Genomic DNA, 18095 nt, shown 5'->3' on the forward strand with positions numbered 1-18095 from the left:
AGTCCCCTGGTCAAAAAACGTACCCAAAATGAAACTTGACTCTATCCCGACAGAGTGGATAGCACGAACAAAAGCAAAAATGCATGACAAGAGTGGGACTTGAACCCACGCGGATTTCTCCATAGGAAACATGGATTAAACACCTTAATCCTACGCCATAACCAACTCGGCCATCTTGCCTTGGAGTTGGTATGCGCGCTTGAAACATTATGAATAGTAAAACCTGGCTTCACGGTGCGACGAGATAGGCAAACGACATGCACCCAGTAATTACCCAGTTTACGAAAGTGAAACAATGAAGGGTTCTTGAGAAGAACATTGTTCTCTAATACCAATAGTATTGTTATTGTGCTTGAGGAGTATTTCAGGCAAGCTCGAAACTGTTATATTGCGACGAACGTCCCAGAAGAAGGTAGGTGGATTGAGGGTTAGATAGCAATTACAAACATTGCGCATAATGTCCAACCGCCAGCAACAGGAAATGGAACTTCGAGTGGTTGTTGTAAAATTAAATTAAATTATGTATACAAGAATCCTCATTTCGTCATGGCAATGCACCGCATCTTTTCCTCGCCTTTCTCGGCGAGGCCCTCCCAGATTTTTCCCGGGAAAATAACTGTAAGGAACGAGAAGCCCAAACAAGAAAGAAAAGTGGTATCGTGGGTCATGACAAGGGGATAAACAAGAACCGAAGAATAAAATCATAAAACACAAGGCTTTCTGAAAACAATCGAAGGGTAATTGCAGGAGCCGCTTGCAAGATTACAACAGAAGGCGCAACAAAAGCTACGCAACTCGCACAGAAGTCAGGCAGTCAACATGAATTATTTCAAGTCTGCGCATTTGCGCGGCTGTTTGTGGGTTGCCCTCTTCAGAACGCAACGTCTTCAAACGGACAGTCGACGCTGTCATGCCCGTCACGCTCGCAGAGCGCACACCACTTCTCCGCATCGATGACCCCGCTCTCCTTGCCGGCGACAGGGCCCGACTCCATGAGGCTCGGGTGTGCCTGTGCGGCGTCCATGGCAGGTACGGAGGGGGGCGTTGGCGTCTTGGTCTTGATGGGAGACAGCGGCGCGGGTGCGTCGACTGAGTCGTGTGGGACCGTCAGGCTGAGCCCGCCGTTCTTGGTCAACGTGGGTGATGGCGTTTTGACACTGTCGTTTCCGCCAGCCGTGGCACCATTGCCGCCAAACATGTTTGTGCAGTTAAGGATTCCATGCCCAGCCGTCTCGCACAGCTCACAGTAGAGGGTGCTAGTGTCCGTTGCAGTGGAGTAGGCGTCGCTCTCCGGCATCGTGTCGAGTGTCGCCACCCGCACGTGCGTCTTGACCCGTGGTGGGGAACGTGGCTCATTAGCCTTTGTCTGGTGCCCGTCCTGTTGTTTCTGGTCGTCTCCAGCAAGGATCACTGTGTCCCTCGAATCTCGCACTGATGACCGATCGTTGCCTTGGCCCGTGGGAACGATAGTTGCAACACTAACTCGGTTCTTGCTAAGCACGGGGCTGCCGGCACCGCCAGCCTTACGCAATGTGTCCAGCTCGCGCATGATCTCCTCTTCACGGCTATTCTTAGAATCCAGCAGGGCTCGGAGCTCAGCAACTTCGCGCTCCAGTCTCTCGCGTGCCAAGCGGTCACCGGCAGAATCGTCCGAGAGGTGACCCCGTGCTCCGCTGTGGGCCGACGTTGGCGTCTTGCTCGTATCGTCTCCTGGCATGCCTGGGATCGAGTCTCGACTCAAGGAGTGAATGATGGCTTTGAGACCTCTAATCTCATCCTCCTTTTGCTCCAGTTCCTTGGAGACGGATGTGGCGTTGCCATTCCCAGCCCCTGCTCCATTCGATCCTGCTGCGGCCTTCTCACGCTCGCGGCGCAGTTCCGACCGCGTCCTTTCCACCTCACCCCTGAGGAACTCAACCTCGCCACGGGCTTCAGCCTCTCCCCTTCGTGCGTCTTCCAACCCTTCCTCAAGCTCTTGCACGAGCTCCTCCAACTGCTTGAGTTGCCTTGCGACAGCGTTGACGTCAGTAGTGCGCTCTTGATAGTCCTGCAGCTCCTGCATCACCTCCTCAAGCTTCTTCTCGTACACCCTTTCCGTCTCGGTGCTCGCCATCTCCAGGGTATCAATAGTGCTCCTGAAGTCGGCCCTGTGTGCGTCAAACTCGGCCGTAAGCATCGCGATCTTTTCGTTCTTTTCCCGGAGCAGAGCCCGGAGTTGTGTGACGTCCTTGTCGTCGTCTGTGCTGCCCCGCCTTGTAGGCGGCTGCTGCTGCGATCCTTGCTTGGATATGAAGGTTTGCAGCTCAGTAAGACTAGTCTCCATCTCAACCACCAATTGTACCTGCTCCTTGAGCTGCCTGTCTCGATCGGCTAGCTCCAACCGAAGCCGTTCCAGCTCATCGCTCCCATTGCGACGGTGAGGACTGGCTCTACCATTGGCGCGCGACGCTGGTCTTTGCAGCTTGGCTTGGAAAGATGTAACGGAACCCACGCTGCCGTTAGTACCACTCCGGTTGAGACCGATGGGCGCAGCCTCGTCATCTGTGAAGCCTGCAGCCGAAGGTGCACGGTTTCCGAGAGCGGATGCACTCCGTGGGCCAACGCTTTTCAATGCCCGCTTGGCGGGATCCGGGGCGGTTCCTCGGACGCTCTGCGAGAATTTGCTTGTTGGACTCCCGTACCTTGACGGCACCTTGGAGCCTGGTGTTGCGATGGCTGGGCGGGGGTTGGGCGTCATCTGCAGGCGTCGGATGGGTGACTCGGGGCGTGCGAGTGAAGGCCTGCTTGACTTTTTGCCAAGAGGGCTGGGTGCGCGGCCGGGACCAGTGGATTGGTTGAATTTTGGTATTGAAGGTGTTGGAGGTGTGTAGTTGGTCGAGTTTTGATTGCCGACCTTGAGGCCGGACGGAGGATTCATTGGTGTGATGGGATACGAGCCAGTTGAAGACGGTGCCAGGTCTCGCTTGACGGCTTTAGTGAGAGGCAGAAATATCCCGGCTCCTGGTTTCGTGGTCGTGAAATACGATATACTATAGAAGATTCACATGTGGTTAGTTCCCGTAAAGTAATATTTGTATAGAAGACGAAAGTATGTCTGACTGCTGCCAGGAAAGGTATGTGCGGCTACGGAATAGTAAGGAAAGGGTAGATCAACGGATAGACGGGAAGGTGCAGGTGGGACGTCTTAGCAGTCCGAGCAGAGTTAAAAAAAATCTTACCCGTCGACATCGCCGTTGTTTTTGCCCCGTGCCGCAAATTCGGGGTGCAGCTCGACGCCAGCAAATATTCCCTTGCGACCATCGACATTACCAACGAATCGAACAGTCCCGTGCATATTTCCGGGCACATCGACGATGTCGCCGATGGCAATGTGGCCATCGCCGGACGGCCTGCCCGGGGTCAAGGGCGGCGGCGGCGGCAGCATCGCTTCAGAGTCGTTCAGGACTGTTCCTATGGCATACGACTCGGAGTCATCGGGGATGGCGGCGAGGGAGTTTGGTGTCAAGGCCTGCTGGGAAGCCTTCCTCGAGAGGCCGTGCTGCGGGGCCGCGAGGCGTGAATAGGACGTGCTGAGGTTCGGGCTGGACGCGGTCGCCAGGCCGTAAAGGTTTGATTTGCGCGGCGGACGCGGAAGTGACTTGCCGCCGCTATTGCTGAGGTTGTGAAATTGCGCTGTCGTCGGAGTACCGGTGGGCGTGGTGGTGGTGTAGTTGTTTGCGCTGGCGGATTGTGGTTGGCCAGGAGCACCGGCTGGAGCTGTCATTGTGTAGGACATCAGACGTCTTCGGCCTGGAGAAGCAACGTTCCCCCTGGTGGCGCGATCTCATTTGTTGACGCGCACACCAAACGACTCTGATGCAAAACCCCCACCCGCGGCTGCACCACAAAGAAAAACAAAAAGCAAGAGGAAGATTCCAGGCCAAAGAAAGTTCTTCGTTCCTCTAGCCTTGTTGGATTGTCGTTACCAAACTTAGATAGTTTACTTTGTGGTAATAGTCAGGTGTTGGCCAACCTGGCCTGTCTTCGTGCCCCTCTGGTTTCCTTATTCCAATATGATGGCGCTATGTCGTTGCGGTTGCTTCTTGTGGTCCCGAGGCCGGCGGCAGATGGTATGCGTCCAGAAATTGAACAACGGAGAATAGAAAAGTCTACTACAGGTAGTAATTGGTAGCAGGCCAGAGGCAAAACTTATGGTCTTTGTCCTTCTATCGCCCGTTATCTCTGCCGTTCGTTGCGTTCGCGTAGATTGGCTTGTTCCTGGGTCATGCTCCGGTGGTTCCTGACTGGCAACCACTAGTCTAGTGTCGCGGTCGCGTGGCTGTCGCCGGACGGATACCTAAAGTAGAGATTGGCACAAGGGATTTTTCGTCCTTGGTGTAGTTTAGACCAGTTTTTTGCTTGTCGAGATGATGATGGGGTGAGAGAAAGTCAAGAGCACCTCCTTTTAGGGGGCTGATCAATGCAAACGGTACGAATGGAGCAATGTATCTTTTTTTTTTTTTGGTCTAACGGGAATTGTTTACTCCGTACCGGTACGTCGCATCAAACCAAACCTGCCCGGCTCGAAGAAGCGGTGGGCTTTGAGGGGTTGGCGAGGCGCATCGATCATACCGTACATAAATTTTATCTGGCGGCAAGACGATGCGACCAGGGATCAAATTCCATTGACAACCCGTCAAGGCGTCAACCCCTCTAGGCGCCATTTAGGAGCATTCCCCTTCAAGCTATAATATAGGATACGCTACTGAATGCCTAATATAGATGGCCTTATGTTCCCTAGATCGAATCCTGCTTAAGGATCGTGTAATTCCTACTTGAATGTCTGAATATTTGTCCAATGTCAGGGAGCCCGATCACTAAACGCGTGACGCAACCGTAATCAAAAGAGGGTTACATGCAAGCAACATTCCAGCCCCTCTAGAAAAAAAAAGTAAACAATTAGAACCTGCCACCGCCGCTTGCCAATCAATGTCGGTCAGCATCTTCAGTTACCTCCGCAACGCAGACAACGACGCCAACGGCCAGCCAATAAGACCACCGGTTACAGTGACGTGTGGCCCCCTCCATAATGAATCCCTGATTGTCTTGGTTCTCGGCGCCGCGCCGCTGACCCTATCATGTCAAATTCAACCGAACCAGATTAACGGTACGCCGCATATCCTTATTTTCAAGTTTGATAGAGTTCGTCCAGTGAATGAATTTAAAATGAATGCCTTGGATGCAAAAAGAAGCTTGGACCCTGTCCGCCTAAGCTTGGGCGAAACTCAATTCATTCCATTTGTCACACAATTCAAAACGAAAGCCGGCCAACCTTGCTGAGACTTTATTGATCATGCATAAAATGGACGTTCCATTTGTGTACCTGAATGAATGTGCACGTTGTCAAAGCAGCTCTAAATAATTATGACAGGCCCACCTGTTCCTGCTTGATAGTGGCACCACTCCGCTTTCATTTCCAGTCCAACCGCCGGATATGGACTAGCCTTGTGTTGTTGGTGGTAATGGAAAATAGCTATAACGGCCTGTCGATATTTACTGTACAAGTGTTACCGGTTGCCGACTCCTAGGGTATACGAAATCGACAGGTCATCTTGGTCGTGTCGATTCTTTCTTGTTTCTCGATCTTTCCATAGGACATGGTACGCTCGGGCCGGGTCACAGCAACCAAATATACCATGGAGTCTCTTATCCCGGACGACGAATCAAGATAAACCCCCCTGCTCTTATTGAGTGTGCATATCTCCATCGAGTATAGTACAAGGCCGGTAACTGTGGCCCCCGGCTACCAACAGGTCTTCAGTCGTGGCCTCTTTCAATGATATCGCCCCTGCCAAGCGGTCTCGTCCCGTCATTGAGTACCATGGCCTCTCGATGCTGTCGTCTCAGCCTTTGTTCCTCTGCACTCTGTTCTAGAACCCTGGGCTGGTACGTTTCGACCTCGTGCAGGTCTATAGCCTCGCCCGTTATGCTTAGCACCAGGCTCAACCTGGCCGCCTCGTGGTGATTTCCGCACTCGTCCACCTCGGAGCCCGCCGCCTCTTCCTTGGTGATTAGGCCCGCATCCTGCAGCGCCTTGCGCCCTGCATAAGACTCCTTTACGAGCCTGCACACCTCGCTGATCCTGTTCAGCCGCCGCGACACGTACTGCGAGTAGTTGTGCTGCCTCTCCGCCTCACCCTCGCCCCACGGCTGACGTGCGAGCCACTTCTCCACGAACCGGGCTTTGATGAGGAGCTCCGGGTCGTATTTTTTGATCAGCTGCGCTACAAACATCAGGCAGAACTTCTCGGCCATGTCACGGAGGTAATAGTCGTCATGGTGCGGGTCGAGCATTCGCTCACATGGGAACTCGAGCGCGCAGAACTCGAGCGACCTGACGAGCGCCGAGTATGCCTTTGGTGTATGCAGAATACTGAGGTGCGCCTGGTCGGTGATCAGCGCCAGAGTCCGCAGGCTCCTGAACCGCTCATCGTAGTCCGGCCGCGTGATGCCCCACAGCAGAAAGTCGACGGTCGCCGGGTCGTTCAGTGCTCTGTCGCAAACGATCTTGGAGGCCACCTCGCGGATCGCATAGTTGTAGTGACCCAGTAGGCTCTCGAGGGTATCTGGTTGAAGCGAGTCCTCGGTCTCCTGCGTGATGTATGTAGCTTTCGGCGGCGGCAAGGTGACTTCGTTTGAGTCCTGTACCGCCTCCAGGAAGAAGTAAACTATTCCGATGGTTGCGGTTGCAAGCAGGCCGATGCCGGCGCCGATGGTGCGCTCATCGCGAATGAGGTCTCTGAGAAAGGTCATAATGCGTGATGAAGCCTAGAGGGAAGTGTAAATCCTGACAGGCGGCGGTAGCCCATCGTGCGAATCGATAAATGGCTAGATTTCAATAAACGTTTAATTCATATTGAATACAAGCTCATGTCCGATGGAAACTAAATTAGCAGTGGAAATCAACTGTCGCGCTGATGACGCTGGAATAGAAAGAGGCACCTATCCCTGTCCGAGGTGCATTAGCCCCACCCCTGGAGATAAGATAAAGAACGGAGGGACCAAAAAATTTCGGGAAAGTTGCGAATGGCGGGAGAGTTTTTGTATGGGGAAATCTGCGGCGAGCTTCAGTTCATAGTTGGGCAGGTTTGACACAATAATTTCCACGGATTTTTCCACCTCTTTTTTGTTATTTTTTTTCTCTTTACTTTCTGACTGAGAAATCCGTTGCGGAATTTGCTCTAGAAAATGGCTGGCTCCCAGCTCAAGAGGTTAAAGGCCTCATTACGAGAGCAGGGAATCGTCGGCCCGCAGAAGTCAAAGAAGCAGAAGAAGCAGAGCGCTCAAGATGCCCAAGCCACCAAGGAAAAGCGCCTCAAGCGATCTGTCGCACTGGATGGAATCAGGGAGCAGTTCAACCCGTTTCAGTTCCACACCAATGCCAGGGGCCCCAAGTTCGAGGTGACCACCAAAACAAATGCTTCAACCTCGCGGATCAAAGGGAGGCCTGGTGTGGCGAAATCTATTGGTGAAGAGAGGGCAAGTTTGCCAAACTGGCTGTTGACTCAGGCACGTATGTGATCCATGGCTAATGAGAGAAATTCACAGAGGCGCGAAACTCTACTCACGGAGATGCAACGAAGGAACAAGGTGGGCGGCATCATGGATCGACGAATAGGCGAGAACGACCCTTCCATGGCGCCTGAGGAGAGGGCACTGCAGCGATTCGCTATGGAGAAACAGCGCAGCCACAAGAAGGGTTCCATATTTGATCTGGAGGATGATGGCGATGAGGTCAGCCTGACGCACATGGGCAAGTCCCTCACATTTGACGACGATGATGATTTTGACGAGGCCGATCTCCCATCCGAGACTGAGTCTGAAATCGCCAAAATCAACGTCTCACGACTAAAGCGGATGAGGGGTGAAGATGATAACTCGGACGGAGAGGACGGAGAGGAGCTCCCTGAAAGGAAAAAGACGAAGCAGGAGATCTACAAAGAGATCATTGAAAAGTCCAAGGCGCACAAATATGAAAGACAACAGATCAAAGAGGCAGACGAGGATCTCAGGGAAAAGATTGATGGCGAATTTGCGGATCTGCGCAATTTGCTGTACACCACCAGCGCAAAACCAGAACGCCCAGGAGCCGAAGCCGAGCAGCCCAAGCTTGTCGCCGGTATGGAGAAAGATAAGTTCGACAAGGCGTACGATGTGAGAGTGAAGCAACTGGTGCAAGACAAGAGGGCACAGCCATCATCAAGGACCAAGACCGACGAAGAAAAGGCCGCAGAAGAGTCGGCTCGATTGAAGGAGTTGGAGGAGAAGCGGTTGAAGCGTATGCGGGGTGAAGAGGTCAGCGATGAGGAAGAGGAAGAGGAGGAAGAGTCTTCCGACGAGAGCGACGAGGGCGAGTCGGAAGAGGATGACGAGTTTCAGTTAGGAAAGGGTATCAAGATGCGACCAACAGCGACCGAGCTGGGATTTGACGATGAGGACGATTTCATAATAGACGACGATCTGGTCGCCAGTGGTTCCGACATCGAACCCGAGGACTCTGACGAGGATGACGAGTCTGATGCTGAGAGCTCAGGCAGCGAGGCTGAAGCGGATGGTGATGAATCTGAAGACGAGTTCACAAAGGGGCTGTTGACAGAGACGGAAATCAAAAACGCCGAATTCACAGCCAAAAACGGAGACGCTAAAGACGACAGCGATGGTGTTCCTTTCACATTCCCATGTCCTCGAACCCATGCCGAGCTTTTGGAGATCACAAAAGAAGTACCCGTGGCGAAACTCACAACGGTCATCCAGCGCATCCGAGCACTGCATCACTCCAAGCTCGCCATGGGCAACAAGGAACGACTGGGTGTCTTCTCTAGAGTTCTTGTTCAGCACATTGCACATCTGGGAAACTCGGACGCTCCGTCTGCACCGATAGAAGGTCTTATCAGGCATGTCCACTCACTTGCAAAGACATACCCCTTGGAGATTTCACGGGAATTCCGTCTGCATCTGCAAGCAATTGGAAACGAACGGCCACTTGCAATTGTCAAAGGAGACTTGATGATCATGACGGCCATTGGCTCCATCTACCCTACCTCGGATCACTTCCACCGTGTGGTGACACCTGCAATGCTCACCATGGCGAGATACCTGGGGCAAAGTGTACCGAGAACACTTGCAAACTACGCTACGGGCCTGTACCTGGCGATTCTTTCGCTGCAGTACCAGGCGTTTTCCAAGCGTTACGTTCCAGAGGTCATGAATTCCGTCCTTAACACACTACTAGCTCTGGCTCCGGTTGAGTATGCTGAGGAGCTCGGTTTCTTCCCGGTCCATCGCCCTACTCCGGAGATCAGGATGAAGGACGGCCAGGGGCAGACAGTAGGAAAGCTGAACTGCCATGATTGCTCATCCTCCAGTACCAAGTCTCCAAACTGCCTCAAGGTTGCCATCCTGGATACCTCACTCAAGGTACTCTCATCCGCTGCCGATTTGTGGAGCGGAAAGTCGGCATTCTTTGAGACCTTTGAAACAGCCACCAAGGTCCTTTCACACTTGACATCCAAAGCCTGCAAATCCCACCTCCCGCCGTCCATAGTCAAGGAGGCCACGCGCCTGCAGAAGCACCTCACCGCCAGCCTCAACAGCGCCCGGCTGTCGCGCCGGCCGTTGGAGCTGCACCACCACAAGCCCGTGGCGATCCGGACGTACGTGCCCAAGTTCGAGGACTCGTTCGACCCCAACAAGCACTACGACCCGGATCGGGAGCGTGCCGAGTTGGCCAAGCTGCGGGCCGAGCACAAGAAGGAGCGCAAGGGCGCGATGCGGGAGCTGCGCAAGGACGCCAACTTCATGGCGCGCGAGAAGCTCCGCATCAAGAAGGTCAAGGACGAGGCGTACGAGAAGAAGTTCCAGAGGATCGTCGCCGAGATCCAGACTGAGGAGGGTCGCGAGGCAAACGCGTACGAGCGCGAGAAGGCCCAGAGGAAGAGAGCCAGGAAGTGAGATTTTCTTTGTGGGTGAGGTGGTTGAGTTGGTGGATAGGAAACTTGTTATGGAATTCTCGTAGAGATAATCAATACCATGGCAGACAGAGCAAAATCGAACTGACACTTGGTGATCCGCATTTTATTTGTCAGGCCACGCATAGTAGATGTGGAAAAATGAGCGAACAATACGGACACGGTGCATTCTATCAAGTTGCATAAGAAATCAAAACTTTGCTTCCCGCGCCATCTCATCATTACATATCCTAGGGTCATATCAGTCGTATCTAAACTATTCTTTAGCAAACCAAAACAAATGCAAACAACAGATGCAAGGCTACCACCCTTCTACAACCGTGGCCTTCACGTGCATGCCATTGGCAGGCCTCGCCGTAACACCACCTTTTATCACGACCTTTGCCTCGTCCTGTTCCTCTGCGTGCCGCAACTTGAACTTGAAGCGCCCGATCCAGGCGGCCAGCAGCACCGCGAACTCGGCCCTGGCGAAGCCGCTCCCGATACAGCTCCTCGGGCCGTGCAGGAACGTCATGAAGGCGTAGTTGTTGGACGCGCCACCCGACGCAGCTTTCTTGCTGCCACTGGTCTTTTGGTTGTCCGACTCGGAGCCGTCCGCGTTCTCGCTACCGCCGCCGTTTGCCGCCGTCTTATCCTCGTCCAGCCACCTCTCGGGCTTGAACTGGTCGGCGTCGGGGCCCCAGAGCTCCTTGGACTTGTTGATGGCCCAGATGCCGATGAAGATGCGGGTGCCCTTTGGCACAAAGTTGCCCAGAATGCTCGTGTCGCGGGCCGCGTCCCTGATGGTCAGGGGTACGGGGCCAAAGTAGCGCAGGATCTCGTTGCAGACGGCGTTGAGGTACGGCATGCTGTCGATGTCGGCGCTTGTGACGTCCTCGCCCGACTCTGGCGACGGCAGCCGGCTCCTGATTTCTTCCCGCAGCCGGTCCTGCACCTCGGGGTACCGCGAGAGCATGTAGATACCCCAGGTCATGGCGGTGGCGGTCGTCTCGTGCCCGGCGGCGAGGAAGGTCATGAGCTGATCTACTAGGTTATCGTCGGTGAAACCGCCGCTGCGGAGCGCGACGCTGAGTATGTTCTTGTCCTGCGGTCCCTTTTCGTCTCCAGCCGCGAGCTTCTCCTTTTGCTCCCGTACCATGTCCCGACACACGCTGCGGATGAATTTTGCGGCGTGGTGGATGTCGTTGTTACGCCGCATGGGCAGCCGCGTGATGATCCAGCCGGGTATGACCTCGTGCAGCAGGCCCAGGATCTGCGCCTGGCGGGACGGCTTGAATAGGGAGTGGTAGGTTGAGATCAGCTGGCTTGTCGGGTCCCGGATGGCTCCAAAGTCGCGACCCAGGCCGGCGACGCCGACGATGTCGAGCGTGGCGCGCGAAGCCCATTGGCTAACCTCCATGAATGCCGTGCCGGAGGGCAGCTGGGAGTTGGCCATGTCGTCCTCCGTCTGCATGGTTTGGGCAGCGGCGCCGTTGCTACCCTTGCCTTGCTGCTGGTGGGCGCGTTCAGAGTCCTGCAAGACCTCAGTAGTCATGGCCTGGATGGCTTCGCGCGATTTGGACCAAAAGATAGGGTACAGGTCCTTGGTGTGACGGAAAGCAAAGGCCGGGTTCAGGTTGCGGCGCTGGGCCTTGTGCTCGTCGCCCTCGGCCAGAAGGATGCCGATACCGAGGATGCGCCCGATGGTGGTGCGCATCTGCGCCGGTTTGGCAAAGTCATAGTTCTTGGTGACCAAGACCTCTGCGAGGGCCTTGGGGCTGACGGGGAGGAGGCGCTCGCGGTTGAAGAGGCCCTTGTATTTGATCAGACCCTCATTGGGGACCGTATGTACCCTATTGGGGTTTTATGACATGTTTAGCACGGTGGAAGCGTGGTTCTCTCTTCAACGTCCGCCAGCGATTCAGGGTATACTTACCACTCGAGCATGGGCGCGCCGCCGGGCTCGGCACTAATCTTCTTGAACTGGCCATGCCAAAACGAATTGCCCTTCGGCTCAGGCAGATGGCGCAGCGGGGAGAAGAATTTGGGGTAGAACTGGGTTGCCCACAGGCCCCAGCATGAGAAGCTGGCGAGCCATGTTCCGATGAAGTATTGAACGAAGCAAAGTATCGACCATCTTTCCTGTCGCAGCGTGAGGATGTACGCCCCCACGACCGCGATTATGGTGATGGGCCTGAATTTAGAGCCTAGCATCTTTAGCTAGTATGCTAGGACGATGATGCTAATGACTTCTAATAATGTTTACAATGGTGAGAGCAAATCAATGAGCGGAGAATGTGATGTAAAGCAAACAAAGTGAGAGTAAATATTTGCAGGGCAGACAGTAAACTGAGTGGCGGGGGAAATGGTATGTCGAATAGCGAGCCCGCGATGGATCGGGTCGCAGACGTGGATCTTTTCTGTATCGCAATATCCTTAAATAGGCAGGTAATCGATGCCCCAATATATGGAGATTGTTTTATGCCATTCGCACAGGTATAGCTCTTCCCACGTGGCTGTTGTCAGGCAGAGTTGAGCTGATTGTCGATCGATGTTGAGTTGAGCTTGAGGCCTCGCGATCGCTCAGGTACCTAGGCAAGTTTCACACGGGGAATTTCCAAGAGTCGGAACGCGTGTCGTGCGTATGGTTTCAGGATGTTCAAGTTGTGGATTGTGTTTTTCTTTTATTTTCCCCCCCTGGAGATACGAACCCAGGAAGCTAATTGTCTTTAGATGTGTTGTTTGGTGAAAAGGAGTGGATGACAATTGAAGAGGCGCGGAGATGTGATGAGGCTAGGATAGGTATTCTGCTTTATAGAAGTCAATATACATAACCAAGTTGCTGAGTAATTTTTACTACTTTAAACAACCAAAGGGCGGGCATTCGTGACAAGCACAAGGAGCCTCGGAATAAAAGCCGAGCTGTATGAAGTGTGTGTGACCAGGGGGGTTTGCGGATGAATTCGATGACGAGGTGTGCCGCCCCTACCCCAGCTTGCCTGAGCCTAAGTACACTGTAATACCTGCCTGCTGGAGGTGGGGTGTGGAGTGTCATTTTACACCTAACCTAGGTACCTACCTTAATTACCTACTGTACCTACCTAGGTCGGTCGGTACACTGTCCATCAATTCTAGCAGTGCCCATTGGCCAGGAACCGATAGGCTGGTAACAATACCAAATAATTGGAGAAGTCGGGAAAAAGAAGGTGATTCAAATTAATCCAGAAGCCATCATCCGTCTTTCTCTGAAATGCAACGGAGTAATCTGTTTTACGATGTAGTAGTGCCATGCACGCAATTCCACGCCATCGTCTAAGCACAGTACCATATTCGTTACTAGTACTGCGACATACAGCTTCCTATTTACTTGAGTTCGGAGCTACGGTGCAACTATACCAGCCATCCCCGTCGGCTCTTCGGGCTGATAACAAGCCCCCAGGGCCCCCTCTTCGTATTTGATTCCTTCTCCCGTATGCAACTACGCGTCCCCTACACACCTTTGAGTCACCAAGCCAAGCCAGGCAGCTGGTTTGTCTTGAAATATCTCTAGCTCTAAATATCTCTCTATCTGGGCTCAGGTCTATAGTACGTATCCTGGAACCAATTCACAAAATAGGCAAAGTACCGATATTCCTTCCCACCTCCAACCCCAATTCGCCAACCAATGCTTTCCCCAGCTGCGTGGGGCTGTGCGGGCATGCAAAGGTACCTGCCTAGGTAGGTACCTACTTGGTACAAATCAAGATCAGCAAAATACATTTATCGTCTACCTACAGTTGCGCCTAGATCTACCAAAGGCGATACACACCTCTTACTTCATACCATCACTTGGGACAGACTTCTCATCCGATCACCCAGTCTCCTGCTTGAACCTCTTGGCATACATTGGCTACTTGCTTTGTACCTAGGTGGGCATAGATGGTACATACGCGCGGCCTTCGCTATCGCTTTCGAAGTTTGTCTCATCTGGTTTTTCAAATCCTTCCCACATCATGGCATATCTTATGTGAAGTCGTCTAATTACTGTCCCGACGGGACTGCTGTCAGGTATTTGATAGGTTGATGAGCCCCTTGCCATCCTTCCATCCTTTTTCATCTGCGCACCTCCTCGAAAGCCTGGATTTACTCCATTACTCCGAACTCAATGTGAGTACAATGGACAATTTTTATTTGGTGCTGAACTCATTCTACCTTGTCCCATCACAATTATTCTTTTTCTTTAGATCTGCTCTCGTCTTGTTATGCATTCCATCCTGCTTGTCAATGTCTTTTTCATTATCGTGTTTCTTCTTTCTCTTCTTCCGTCTCTGCCGAGGCAGTTGCCATTTTCGTCAAGAAGCAATGCATAGCTGCCCCTTTAATCAATCGTACTAACTTTCTCAGCCTATGCTAGCAAGGCTAGTATATTAATGACAACCAACAAACCCTCGGCAAGGGACATATTCGTTTCAAGAACAAACCGGCAAGCCGGCCAATTTTTTTGCACGGGCGCTAACAATAAACGCCGATAGGGATTTTGTCTACTTGGTCGACGTCAGCCTTACGAGTTACTTGGAATGCTCACCGAGTATCTAGGCCATTTTCTGTATTACCTACTTCGTCATGTCGATCCCGTAATTTATTTTGCGTACGGGACTCGGAGCATCAAATATCTCCGTATACCACCGGCGCACATAGTGTGTAGATAGTAAGACTCACTCCCCAGATGAGGGATTTCGCCGAGTCCGATACCGCTCTTGGCTGTCATCCTCTTGTGCAAGCCAGTCCTTTCTTCCATTTCGTACTCCGGGTGATTCTATCCAAACGATCAACGTTTTTGTGACATCCATCTGATCATCCAGATAGCCCAACGCACCATCCTGCATAACTAGTTAATAGTTGTACCTTTGCTGGCAATATACCATAAGCAAGTACTTGCACATCATAGAGCATACTCCCAGGGGAACCCAGACACCATGTCCTGCACTGTAGCCCAACCCCAAACCCCAAACACAGACCCAAACATACCTCAAATCAGGGCCGCTTCCCGCCAACTCGCCCGCGAGTGGGGTTTCTTCCGTTCAACGTATGAAGATACCAGCCTCTCGCCGGCAGCGACGCACTGCCTGATAGAGATCGCCGAGAGGGGCGTCGCCACAGACGCCGGCCTGCGCCATGTTCTCCGCTTCGACAACCACACCCTCGCCCGGGCTGTGAGTGAACTCGTCGACGCCGGTTTGGTGGAGCCGGTTCTGGAGGGTTCCGGTGTGGCGAGCCGACGAATGACGAGCCGACGAATGACGAGCAGGGGCTGCGCCGTGCTAGCCTCCATCGACGACATGGCGACCGGCCAGGTTCAGACTGCCCTAACCACCGCTGAGGCGGTCGATCCGGCCGCGGCGGCCACCATTGTGAGCGGACTGCAGCTGTACGCAACGACCCTACACGCCTTGCGGATGCGCCAGGAGGCGGCCCAAACGGCGCGCGACCCTTTGGCGACCGCTGCCTCCACACAACCTGCACCGCAGCCAGCCGCCGTCACCATCCAGGCCGGCTACCGCCCGGGCCTCCTCGCGCGCGCCATGGAGATGAACACGGCGTACTTCTCCACGCACCACGGCTGGGGCATGCAGTTCGAGGCTGACCTGTCCGCGTCGCTAGCCGACCTGCTGAGGCGGCTGGATCGACCGATGAACCAAGCCTGGACCGCGATCGATGCTCGAACTAACCGGATCGTAGGCGTCATCTTCATCGACGGGGAGGATCTGGGCCTGCCGGGCGTCGCGCACCTGCGGTCCTTCATCGTCGACGACTCAGTCCGCGGCAGCGGGGCCGGAAAGAAGCTGATCGCGGCCGCCATGGCTTTTGTGGACGAAGTAGGGTTCGAGGAGGTCAGGCTAAACACGATACGAGAGCTGGCTGCTGCAAGGAGGCTGTACAGGACGTTTGGGTTCGTCGAGGCTCGTGAGGTAGAGATCCAGGAATTTGGTATGGTTTTTGGCCATCTGCAGTGTGTCTGGAAAAGGCCTGGATTGCAGGCTACTGACTGAGAAGGACTTCTGTCTCGTGGGGAACTCATGGAAAATATTATGACAGGGGTAATATATGGTAGCATCGGATTTTTGGAGTCTTTGTTGACTTCGACACGACAAAGCGAAATCGCTTGCGCATCGGGATACGAAACGGCTAGTTCTAGTGAATAGGGTGACTGGCCTAGTTCGTTTTTTCCGCAGTTTCAGGCTCTTCTTCCCGTTCCTCAATGGGGGCTTTCCTCAAACTCTCGATTGGGTAAAGCGCCCTGTGAAGATCCTCCCTTGTCATATCGCGTATGAGGTTCCGATTAGGCTGCACAGAAAACAATCTGACCATCCACTGCCCGTCTTCGCCCAGATAAACAAGACAACTCTTGGCTCCCATGATATCTCCGTATTCTGATGAGATCCGAGAGGTTGGAGATGTTGTGTCCAATGCGATGATTAAGTCACCGTCGTTGCTGCCGGCATCAAGCGGGTTTGACGGGAGGAAAACAGTCTGCTTATGAGACAAACTGCCACTTTCGTTGATCTCATATAAGAAGATTGCAGGTACTCTGTATGCATTTAAACATTAGCCAAGTTCGTGCAAAGATATTACTTTGATACTTGCTAATGACAGAAGAAAAAACCAGGGTTTACTTGCCGTTCGCAAATCACAGCCACCATGTGATGTGTCTGCATTTCCCCTTGGATCTTGTCAAACGAAACAATCTTCGAAACAGCCAAGGTTGCTGCTGCAGCGTCATAGGACTGCACATGCTGAAGCAGGTTCTGCCTGTCCAGCACCTTGCCGCTCGGCCAGTCCCATAGGAAAAGATCAGAGTCGCCACCTCCAGAGATCAAGAGTCGCTCCGGCTGCACAGTCGGTATGCACAAGTCGCTGACAAAGTTCTCGTGACCGAGGCAGAAATTCTCAATTACATGGGATTGTGGGATACCGCGCGAGACGCGAATGTGCTCGTCGCGGTCACCCGTGATGATATAAGGCCTAATGGCATTGGGATCGGACGGGGACGGACGGCTGCTCAGGGCGAGTGCAGTCAGCATCGAGACATGACCGAGAAGAAGAGCATGGTCAAACGCCGGTCCGCTAGCATCGGCATCTTCGGCTTCGGCCGGCTTCTTTTTGTGTTGTTCCAGGTGTAGTTTCTGGTTGGCCAGGGCGCGGAGGTTCCGCATTGAGTGGACGGTCGTCTCGTCTGCCTCGGGTTTGAAGGAAGCTTTCCTCTTCTCCGACCGGGAAACCAGCGTAGTGACCGCAATTGGTGTATCGGACTCGATGAGCGGCAGGGCAAACACGTCACCGAACTTGTCGCCCGAGATGATGGTCTGGTTATCAGCGGTTATCGCCACAGCACAGGGCCGCTTTGGCATCGAGCGCTTGCTCAGCTCTGTCAGTTTCCCTGCTCCGTCGTGCGAGAATGTCCAGATGGTCTTGTCATGGCCTGAGACGGCGACCAGATGCCGACTGTCGCTTGTCGCGACTAGGATGGCAACCCAGGGAAGATCAGATGGTATAGGGGCGGCCATTCTGGATCCCTTTTTCGGTCTGCCCTTTCCTTCCCCATTCGTGCTCTCGGCCCCCGTCCCATTCCCTGAAGCTGGCGAACCTGTTGCGGCAGTATCGGTCAAAGTGCTGGATCTTGGGTCCAGCTTCACCCGTTTCGAGGGTGGTCCATCCTCAACGGACTCCTCTGCATCGTGGGAATCCTCATGTACTTCCTTGGTGGCTTTCTGCTCTGCCAATTCCTTTTGGGCTTCTGCCTCCTTTGCAGAATCAGGATGATCCCATTTTCCCAGATATGAATGGTCCTTGATATTGAAAGCGTGGATGGTCCCGCCTTGGGCGCAGAAGAGAACCTCCCCGCAGACCAAAATTCGCTGAAAAGGTAAGTGCATTTCGTTGGCAGGTACAAGGACCTAAGCTAAGAAGAAGAAAAAGGTACGAGCAGCGCGAGTATTTCGACGCGCTACACTCGAACCTCTTCGTGATTAATACCTCGAAATTCCTCCTTAGCACCAAGCAAATTTGATATCACATGACTCAACCTCGTTCGTCTATACTTCGAAAATCGAAAATCTCAAACCCCACTTC

At 53.4% G+C, this 18095-nt stretch overlaps 6 protein-coding genes and 1 non-coding gene across 7 annotated transcripts; 2 read left to right on the top strand and 5 right to left on the bottom strand.

Moving 5' to 3' along the window:
• Window positions 1-84: 84 nt before the first annotated feature.
• Window positions 85-180, bottom strand: MGG_20102. Its single transcript has one exon. It is a non-coding gene; the product is annotated as a tRNA-Leu (tRNA).
• Window positions 181-322: 142 nt separating this feature from the next.
• On the bottom strand, window positions 323-5071 carry MGG_04472 (uncharacterized protein). The gene is made up of 2 exons (XM_003710940.1): window positions 3219-5071; window positions 323-3029 (listed from the first exon to the last, which is right to left on the bottom strand). Exons 1-2 carry the CDS (start codon window positions 3773-3775, stop codon window positions 872-874), a joined length of 2715 nt encoding a protein of 904 aa, XP_003710988.1. The 5' UTR covers window positions 3776-5071; the 3' UTR covers window positions 323-871.
• Window positions 4969-5482, top strand: MGG_16524 (uncharacterized protein; the record flags this gene model as incomplete). Its single annotated transcript, XM_003710941.1, has 2 exons — window positions 4969-5146; window positions 5460-5482. The coding sequence occupies 2 exons, from the start codon at window positions 4969-4971 to the stop codon at window positions 5480-5482; spliced, it is 201 nt and encodes a 66-aa protein (XP_003710989.1).
• Window positions 5303-6946, bottom strand: MGG_04471 (uncharacterized protein). The gene has a single exon (XM_003710942.1). It carries the CDS (start codon window positions 6790-6792, stop codon window positions 5797-5799), a length of 996 nt encoding a protein of 331 aa, XP_003710990.1. The 5' UTR covers window positions 6793-6946; the 3' UTR covers window positions 5303-5796.
• Window positions 6947-7086: 140 nt separating this feature from the next.
• On the top strand, window positions 7087-10241 carry MGG_04470 (uncharacterized protein). Its single transcript, XM_003710943.1, has 2 exons — window positions 7087-7518; window positions 7588-10241. The coding sequence occupies exons 1-2, from the start codon at window positions 7228-7230 to the stop codon at window positions 9988-9990; spliced, it is 2694 nt and encodes an 897-aa protein (XP_003710991.1). The 5' UTR covers window positions 7087-7227; the 3' UTR covers window positions 9991-10241.
• MGG_04469 (cytochrome P450 97B3) lies at window positions 10030-12963 on the bottom strand. Its single transcript, XM_003710944.1, has 2 exons — window positions 11923-12963; window positions 10030-11839 (listed from the first exon to the last, which is right to left on the bottom strand). Exons 1-2 carry the CDS (start codon window positions 12198-12200, stop codon window positions 10309-10311), a joined length of 1809 nt encoding a protein of 602 aa, XP_003710992.1. The 5' UTR covers window positions 12201-12963; the 3' UTR covers window positions 10030-10308.
• Window positions 12964-14111: 1148 nt separating this feature from the next.
• MGG_04468 (uncharacterized protein) lies at window positions 14112-18050 on the bottom strand. Its single transcript, XM_003710945.1, has 2 exons — window positions 16644-18050; window positions 14112-16554 (listed from the first exon to the last, which is right to left on the bottom strand). Exons 1-2 carry the CDS (start codon window positions 17897-17899, stop codon window positions 16179-16181), a joined length of 1632 nt encoding a protein of 543 aa, XP_003710993.1. The 5' UTR covers window positions 17900-18050; the 3' UTR covers window positions 14112-16178.
• Window positions 18051-18095: the final 45 nt, after the last annotated feature.

Source organism: Pyricularia oryzae, chromosome 1 (assembly GCF_000002495.2).
Source record: "Pyricularia oryzae 70-15 chromosome 1, whole genome shotgun sequence".
Taxonomy (NCBI): domain Eukaryota; kingdom Fungi; phylum Ascomycota; class Sordariomycetes; order Magnaporthales; family Pyriculariaceae; genus Pyricularia; species Pyricularia oryzae.